Below are 10,153 nucleotides of genomic sequence, written 5' to 3' on the forward strand. Positions count from 1 at the left end.
TTATTCAAAATTTGATTAATAAAATTAATCGGAAATTATAATATAATATATTTTATGGGTTATATGTTGCTTGTGAAATTTTAACAAATTCAATAATTATTCTTAACAAATCTTGGTTAAAATTTAAATCATTGCTTTAAAGATAAAATATAAATTATTGAAATTTGATTACTTACAATTAGTTCTATGATATTTTGAAAATTTGAGATTATATTTTTAGAAATATTGTATATAAAATTCTGATAAAATTTCAATAATTATTTTTAATACGTTTTGCTTGCGTTATAAAATATTTATAATATAAATATAAATTATCAAAATTTAATACTTTACTTTTTTATTTAATAATAATGAAAATTATTCGATGTAGTAATTAATTAATTAATTAATTAATTAGTTTAAATTAGTTTTCTTCTCATAGAATTCAAAAACTATTTAACGATCCATCGACTTGTGCGGAAATGATCAATATCCGAAGCGAAGCCACAAGTTTGTATTTAATCATTAACTTAAGGAAATTGCTGGAAATTGCGGGATCACCGATGCACTCAAAATATCCACTGGATATATTGCATAATAATTATATTGAATGAATAATTTACAATTAATTTATTTAATAATTTTTTAATCATATTTAAAATTTATGAATGCCAATGAAATTATAATAACATGATTTTTGAAATAAAAATTTGTGATTTTTATTAATATTTTTAAGAAAAATCTTTTTTATGTGTTACGTATTAAAACACAAAATTCAAACTTTTTAATATCTTGCTCCTCGATTATTACATTCAAAATTAAATTTAATTATATATACATATATTAATTAAATTAATTCTATATATCTACAAAATATATTAACATATTCATGATATGTTTTCATGTTCGATCCACTTTTTGATCTAATATTTTAGATTTCAAAGTAAAAATTGATAAACAAAAATTTCAATTCAGATATTTAATTAATAACCAATTGAAGTTTGCATTAAACGAAGCGAGATGAAACTTCTTCTATTCTCGTCGCACCACTGCTTCGCTCTCTATCTTCGTCTCCCTTCATCCAATGCAAACTTCAATTAGAAATAACTAAATAAACAAACCTCGATCAATATTTTTGCACATCAAAACTTTTACGTTCGTCTTATCTTTCAAAATCGATTCTGTAAACCATGTATTCTATATCATGTATAATATTAACATCCTGTGTGATTTAAATCTTCTACATTATTATACTATTATACTATTATTCTCCTAAGAGTAATTGCGCGACACAACCTAGATGGCGGCACTATGAAATCTCTCTAGTCTCGAATTTCACTCTGTTCTTTCTCACTATTCCGAAACAATCCATTCCAACCTTGGTCTCCTCTTTGCATCTCCTTTAACACTCCGGCGGGAGCAGAAAGCGACGATGAAGATGTAGCTTCATCATGAGCCGAAACGGATGAACAGGATATTGATGTTCTATCCATGAAATCAACAAGAACCAGCGACAAGAACAGTTTCTCAAGTTCTCGGCCACATACATGTGAAGAACAGAAATGTCGATCTTTTGCGTGAGATGATTCTTCTCTTTCTATTTTTTTTTTCATCTTATTTATAGCATAGATAATTACTTGCGTTTATCTTATTGGACGAGTTGGAATATGCACGACCAAGGAGACAAGTTTTTAGAGGTTATGTAGATTCGAGCGAACTTTAAACATAGTGTGTATATAACCAAGTGTATATGTTTTTATCGACTTGCGTGCAATATCTTTGAAACTTTTCACGATATCGACAAGTTTTGATAGTGGATTTAAGGAAAACTGATTTTATAGGATTAGATCTTTGTATAGGAGATCCAGAAGAAGGTAATCTTAACTATTATAATAATAACTTAGTTTGAAATTAAAAGAAGTTTCTGTGAGAATATTAATAATTTGGTATTAATTCTAAATGTATATATCGACAAATTAATCAATTAGTTACCATTAACGATTCCTATTTGAAGATGATTAAAAGAAATTTTATAGAATCTTTCTTTCAAGTAAATTGAATTAAACAGATTTTAAATAACAGGTAAGCTCTAACAAAACCTAAGTATTTCTAAAATATTTCAATAAAAAATTGAAAATAAATTTTTCAAATAAATTATATTAAATTTTTTCAACAATTAAAAAACTCTAATAATCTAAACTTCTAAAATAATAAAAATTTAGAAACATTATAATTTAGAAATGTTTCAATAAAATATTAGAAACATAATATTATCTAAAAGACTTATTAAATTGATCCTTATATACGTGTAAAATCATGTATATGAAGAAAACCATGATTCTTCATTTAATACTCGACTCTACGAATTGTAATGATTTCTCAACATGCAACTATGAATCTACTGTCTCTTTGGTCGTATCAATATCAATTTCGTCGTGGATAAATGCATAATCCCGGAAATGTTAAACGTGATTGAAAGACAGCATGTAAAATTTTCTTCTCCAAAGATTCCTCTTCTCCATTCCTTTAAATAATCTTCGATTTAGGCGTTAACGAGTGTGATCGAATTCGTGATATTAGTGGCAATAACTGGAATTTTGGCCTCTTTCGCTGCCGTGTTGCGTTTGATGGAGTTGACCATCAACCTGATTCATCCTCTCACCATTCTTATGCTTCGCCAATCTGGTAAATTAATCGTTGTGAGTATTAAAATAAAATTATTTGAAACGTTTTTTTCGGGAATAAATTCATTTTCTTGCGTGAAACGAAGAGAAAAAGAGAGAAACATTATTATTATTATATATATATATATATATATATATATATATAAAGTTAACGAATAAATATAGTTAATTATTTTTTATACTATCCATATCTTTGTTGAATGGGTAAAATTTCATGGAAATTAACCAACAATGTCCATCACGAAGGAACTGAGGTATTCATATATAGTATATGATAGTATTAATATTTGTTTTATGTAGGCCAAAGATATTAACAAGTTGGCGACACCAATGAGTCAAATATGGCCGGACGAGCGTGGTACACTACCATTAAAATTGAAAGTGGTTCAATTCTCCTGAATTTCCACAAGAGGAGAGTACATCTCTATTACAATTGCACGTTAAACAGAGTCACGTCACGTGATCGAGCTTCCGCCAAAACCAAGCACCGTATGGTATCACGTGACCTGTCTTCGCCTAATGCAGCAATGGAAGTGAGGATAATGTGACGTCCATCTATTATTCCCTTTCGAAAATTAGACAGAGGTAAAGCGCCGTATCATGAATCGTGATACGTATCTCTACGCCTAATGCAGTGATAATGGAAGTGATGTGACGTCACGTATTCTCCTCTTGTGAAAATTAGGCAGATATATCACGTGATCAAAACCAGGTGTTGCATCGCGATGTGTTCCTGTTTACAATGCAATGATGTGTATGTATTCTTCTTCCATGAAAATTCATCGCAGGATTTAGATATTTTTAATTTTAGACTAACAACTTTATACGTGACATGTGTTCTTGTTTGCTAGTAGCATAGGAGAGTATTTTATACATTGATTTCTTCTTTTTGTGGAAGTGATCATTTCTGTTTGTATATTGCTCATTCTCTTGTATATATTACTATAAACAATTAATGCTTGTGCGAAAGAGTCGTGCTAATGCGTGTTACAATTAAAATTATTTTCTAGTTAAAATTTAAAATGAATTTTTCCTTCGTGAAAATTATCCTTTGAATAATTACATTTGCTGAACTTTATTAATTTACTTTATTTAGATTCAATTAACAAGGAACTGACGTACCTTTTACTTACTTTAATCTTACTGCCAATCACAAGATTAATAATCTTTTTTTTTTTTTTCAATTCCAATATAACGAAATAATAATTTTCACTCGACTTCTCGTCTCTCGAAATATCTTTCATCGATTCAATTTAACCGGTATAAATTTTAACACTGGCGATAGATGGAAAATGATCAGTTTCCAGTGATCCCATCTTCTAAGTGAAATAGCCGATGGTTCATTTTTCGAGGAGAAACGAGCATTGAAAATAAGATAGGGGATTAATTAGTTTGTCGCGTTGAATATTCGTCGACGTGCAGTTTGGAGAAAATGGGGAACCTGTCTGCGGATAACTAACAGCTAAAATATTAGGTTATTACACGATTCCGTGATCCAGCGTCATCCTTGTCGCGCGAATTATTCGAGAAAATTAGATCACCCATCTCCACCTATCCCCATTAATAATTTCTTATGCCAACGGATCGGATTTTTTGTAAGCTCGTAGCCAAATACCTCCGCGCCTTCACGAAGATGGACTTTATGCAAATGAGATAAGAAATAACGAACTTTACGGTTCCTATTTCCTTTCTCTGGTTTCCTCTCTTAATTTTTATTTTATTCTTTTTAATTTTCGGGAATAATGTATTGTGCTCAACTAAACATTATATTTTTTATTTTTTCGTTCCTTCTTGTTTTATCATAAAGGGAAGAGATGTATTTTCGTTCTCCATTTTAATAAGAATTTTATTTCCTTCGTTTCTCTCTTTGATTCTTCCAAATATTTGGAGAAGAATATCTCTTTTAAAAAATAGAAAAGAAAAAAAAAAAATCGAGTCACTTGTTAGATCTAATAGCATAATATCTGGACTGCGAATATTTAGACTTAAATTTTGATTAAATTTAAATAAAAAATTTAAATTAGTTAGATTTTGATTAAACAAATTGAAGCGACGGATCGAACAATTTAGATAAACATTCGCAGTCGAACGATAAAATAATAAGAGACAAACACACGAGAAATAAGAGGCAGGGCTAGAAAGCCCGTGTCCAGTTAATTTTAAATACCTGGCTGTCCGCAGTATGGTACAACTCAAAGTAAAAATTTGATGATCAAATCGTACTGGAAGCTACGCTCTATTACGATATTCCCTCCTCGATTGGCGGTGGCGGAGTTAAGGATGCAACAACCGTTCATCCCGTATCAGAGAAACGTGTTGGGCATGGTGGAGGAAACATTCCCGCGGAAAGAGGATGTCATGTTCAGGGAGAGGCTGATGGAAAAGAAGGCTGAGCTCGATGACGAAGATGATGACGTTGGCAAACCGGTATCCGAAAGAAACATGAACGAGAAAGGGGTTGAAACGAAATTGGAAGAGATGGAAGAGATGAGCGATGAAACTAAGGAGAATATTGAGGAGGAAGGGCTCGATGCCGAGGAAGAGAAAGAGGAAAAGGAGGAGGAAGAGAAGGAGGAGGAAGAGGAGCAGGAACAGGAAGAGGAAGAGAAGGATGATGTAATGATACCGAGCAAAACATCTGACGATTGAATACAAAAATTTCAAAGTGCAAAAAGCAGAAACGATCGATTAATGAAAAATTCCTCCAAATGGTAGTATATTACTTCACTGCTTGAAAATTGTCAGTTATATTTTTCAAATACATTATCCAAACTGCACTAATATCTTGTTTTAATTCAATTCTCGAATCTAATTTTCCTTCTTCTTTTTTTTTTTTTTTTTTTTTTTTTTTATTTTTCGTATTTATCGAAATAAATTATCGAAAATTTGAATCGATATTTGCTAGCTGCTCGAGGAAAATTTAACGAAAAGAAAGAAAAAAATAGGAAATTGCACGATGCAATTCGGAATGGATGAAGTTGATCAATGGGTGAATGGGTGGCACGCAAGGATTTATTGGAGTAAATTACGTGCCTTATGAGATTCGTACTTGTGCAAATGACACACATTATTAATTGTACATTGTTATGAAAATTTATCACTATATCACTTGTTAAATTGCAATTACGGGAAATTGTAAACAAAAACGAAAAATGGCGATGTAAATTGCACCTCATCAACTTAAACGATGAATGGGATACGCTAGGATTTATTCGAGTAACAATTTTTAATGAATTGTGCACTCCAGTTTTGAAAACACTTTTTTTTTTTTTTTTTTTCAAATTACGCGATAAAATACCCGCAAATGTTTCAAATNTTTTATCGCTTTTAATATTTCAGATTGTTTGATGAGAGTGATATTGATCTATAATTTTTTTTTTTTTTTTTTTATTTTAAACAATTCCAATCTCCAATTTCAAAATTGGAACGAAATGGCAATCAGAATTAGAATATGCTTAAATTATTGAAATCGTCAATTTATTTATTTGTCAAATTCGCGATAAATGTACTCCTTAATGGTATTCCTTAATTCTCAAAGAATAATTATCAAATCAAAAAAAAAAAAAAATATATATATATATATATTTTCAACAATTATCAACACTCGTTCTTTTCTCACCAAACTTTATCAGTTTATATTTTCGCTTTCGTCGAATAATAATAAAAATTTTAATTCAGAATTATATAATTATGATCGCATAATAATCGCTTTCGATCCGTAATAATCGCGTGTTCGTGAAACGTCAATTTTCGATTGCCTCGAGCTTTGTCAATTTGCAAGATTAAATTTTAATCAATGTCAAATTTTCACCCGTTTCTGAATCAAATTTTCAATGGGCTCGATCAATCGTTAACACACCGTGATAAATTCTAATAAATTCTGTCTCGTCTCCCCCTCCACCCCTCCCTTAGGAAATCGAACACCACTCAAGTGGAGCAGCAGGAGGAGGAGGAGGAGGAGGAGGAGGAGCCACGAGATGCCTTCTTTGTAAAATAAAAAAAAAAAAAATAACTTAAAAACGCGCTTCGAAACCTCATCGATAATTAATTCCTCTCCCGGATTTTTAATTAAAAACACGTCAATTCATCACGCGACAGTTGATCAAAAATTACACCCCATGCTTCCTTAAGATCTTCCATTATTATTTCTTCAATTTCTTTTACCAACGATTCGTCGTTCATTCGTCGTTGTTTATAAAAGACACTTTATTAATTTATCTTTGTTTTTGAATTTTGAATTTGTATGAATGTTAATCTCGAGTGTTAAAATTTATTTAACGATTTGCAAGATCTTCCATTGTTTCTGTTGTTTCATCGACTCGTCCCAAAAAGATATTTTTACGATGTATAATAAAAAGATTGGAAAAATGTATTTTATCTTTTTCTTTTCGAAAGCGTTCGCGTTGAATTTTGTTCATCGTTAATTGCTCAATGTTCCCCAGAATTTAGAGCAAATTTTGATTTTCTGATAATTGATAATACGATCGGCGCATGAATTACAATGCATCATTCCCATGCCATGGTAAATAATTCAATTTTCAGGCTCGATTAACGATTATCTTCTAATCCACATCAAATTTTCTCATTGCTTTTGATAATTTCTCGTGCTTCATATTAATGGAATGGAAAGTTGTATAATTTAAATTTTTCAGAGAGAGAGAGAGAGAGAGAGATCATTCTTGAATTTCAATTAAATAATGTACTTGCAATAACAATATGCTTTATTTATTTATACATTTATAATTTTCATTTCATTCAAATTGGACTCTGTCAGCTGTTTAATCCTTTAATTTTAATCCTTATGTAAATATTTATAAGGATATATTTTCAAAAAAAGATGGATGAACAATCTTGTTATTCAATATTATTATTCAATTATTCGTATTATTTTTTTTTTAATTTGATGATATGACGTGAAATATTGTTCAATTATTCTCGTTTATAACGCCTTGTTTCGCTTTGTCCATTAACGAGAGGAATTTTCTCCGCTTGAGGTATAATTATGGGATAAACTAATATAAAGATCGGCAAAGGAGAAGGAAAGATAAAGAGAACGAAAGGAAAAAGGGAGAAAACGACGTAGGATGATTACGATAAAAATATTTTCCACGAGAATGAAAGTGCTATTTCCGCTATTTTTCTTTCTTTTTTTTTTTTTTTTTTTTTTTTCCTTTCGAAAAAAGAACATCTCGTACTTTCCTTTTTGAAGAAAAATCTCCTTTTTGAAGAACCAGAGATATACTAGCAATGACTAACGTTTCGAACAGAAGGGAAACACGTACTTGTGAAAATATCTTTGCAATTTTATGTATGAAAAAGACATTTTTTCCAAGATATTTCCTCTCGAATAATAATAATACGGATAATAGATAATTCTCAATTCGAGGAACGGAAGGAAAAAATAAAGTAGAATAAAAAAAGAAAATTATTCGACACGATGTACAAAAATAACGAAGCAGGAAAAATCTTTGATCAGATAAATTTTATACGAAGATATTATTATTACTTGCGAATATCGAAATCGAAAGATTTCTGTGAACTTTTTTTTTCTTTTTTTTTTTTTTTTTTTTTTTTTTTTTTTTTCATATCGAAATCGTATCGAGAGGGAGCAAACAATCGATCATCAGATCATCGGTCGTCCAAAGCGTGAAATATACGCTTGTGTAGATTATAGGTTATAGATTAGAATTTAGCATGATCGTAACGAATCATACAACCAATATGTGAAGAAAAAATTTATTATTCAATGGTTAGAATAAATTTTCAAACTCGTGAAAAAAATGGATGTAAGTGTAACGCGAGATAGGCGAATTAAACGAATCTCCTTCTCATTCTCACATTTTTCTTTCTCACCCGACAAAAAAAGTTTCACGTTTCACGCTTAACGCGTGAAAAAATATTATTTATTAAATTTTTCATCTATCTCTATCCCTCCTCCAAAAAATAAATCATCTCTTTACTCTATTTCGACTCATTTCGCGAAAGGAAATATTTAAAATTTATTTTTAAACAGATATCTTTATTGTATAACGAACAAATATTATTTGTAAATTTTTTTCTCCAAACTTGATCATTTCTATTTTAATTTCAAATGAAAAATTCATCGATGAAAATCACAAATTAACACGTTCCATAAATCATCATCTATAATAACAAGGATAATATACATAATCTGAATTCTAAAATGGTTAAAAAATGGATAACACGATAAGATAAGAGAAGAGCGAAAAAAAAAAAAAAAGAATTAAAATCTTTAATTAAAATCCATTATCGTCGATTTTTCGCGCAGCTCGAAATCATTCTGACAGATTTGAGCGCGAAATTCCCTTGTTTAAAGTACATTCTACGACCCCAGTACGCGCCATATTTGAACACAGCCGGCACGGTTCTCCTCGGATGGCTGATAGTGTCCTGGATCTCATACGTAAGCCATATATCGTCGATACATTCCCCTCCCCTCCCCTCTTTTTATCATCAGTTTCAATTATTTCGTCCACCTTTGTTTTTTATCAAAAAAAAAAAAAAAAAAAAAAACATTTGTCTTCCTTTCACATTGGATCCAATTACATACGGTTAATTAAAAATTCTCGACCGTGCGAAAACCTTTAACCAATTAACATGGTTAATTAACCTGTTATCTTTGGGAAAAAGCGATACACGTATATATATATATATATATATTTCTGAAAAAAAGAAGAAAAGAATTTTTATTTTCGCTTGGTCAATTGTGAAAGGAAAACCTCTGTCTCTAATAAAAATTAATTTGTTCAGTAAACTTTGTAAATTTCGAAGGAGATTAATTTTTTCTTTCTTAAATTTCGCGATTCAGAAATTCAGAAATTCACATTCACTTCTCCTTCAACCTATCTCGAAAAGAGGTTGTTAATAAAGTTTAATCTCGAGGAAAATTTTCATATTATTTCGAAGACGGTTAATTTTCAATTTAACAGGGTAACGGAACAGAAACGGTAACAGAAAACGACTTAACTTCGCAGATCGTTTGGACGTTGCTCGCACCCGTGGCGATCAGCATCATCGCCATAATTCTCATTTGCCCGACGACCGCGAAGTGGTGCATGAAACAAATGGTCCCCAGCATGGAAGACTCTTTCAATCAGATGCTGGAAAAATTCCAGGTCGTCCTATCTCAAATACGACAGTGACGAAAATTAAAGTAAAGTATGAGAAGTAAACCAGTTTAATTCGTCGAACTTCGTGTAATAATGTTATCCGTTTATTCTTCTTCTGTTAATGAATATTAGTTGTTAAAAAAAAAAAAAAAAAAAAAAATAAAAAGAAAAAGAAAAATTTAATACATGCAGTAATATTTCTATGGATAAATATGGATCGATTGGATTTATTTTTATTTTTATCGAGAAAAAAAATAATCGTAAAATTATTACTTCTTTCCCTATTTCTTTTTTTATTCTTCATTCATACGATTAAAAGCGCAAGCAAATCTAAATATATATTAAATATATATATATATA

General features: G+C 30.2%; 1 protein-coding gene across 1 annotated transcript; it reads left to right on the forward strand.

Moving 5' to 3' along the window:
- The first annotated feature begins 1,418 nt into the window (after positions 1-1,418).
- On the forward strand, positions 1,419-5,312 carry LOC122716988 (glutamic acid-rich protein-like). Its single transcript, XM_043940602.1, has 3 exons — positions 1,419-1,556; positions 2,526-2,678; positions 4,845-5,312. The coding sequence occupies exons 1-3, from the start codon at positions 1,542-1,544 to the stop codon at positions 5,310-5,312; spliced, it is 636 nt and encodes a 211-aa protein (XP_043796537.1). The 5' UTR covers positions 1,419-1,541.
- Positions 5,313-10,153: the final 4,841 nt, after the last annotated feature.

The sequence above is a fragment of the Apis laboriosa genome, unplaced genomic scaffold (genome assembly GCF_014066325.1).
Source record: "Apis laboriosa isolate Shangri-la unplaced genomic scaffold, ASM1406632v1 scaffold4_cov146, whole genome shotgun sequence".
Classification (NCBI taxonomy): Eukaryota; Metazoa; Arthropoda; class Insecta; order Hymenoptera; family Apidae; genus Apis; species Apis laboriosa.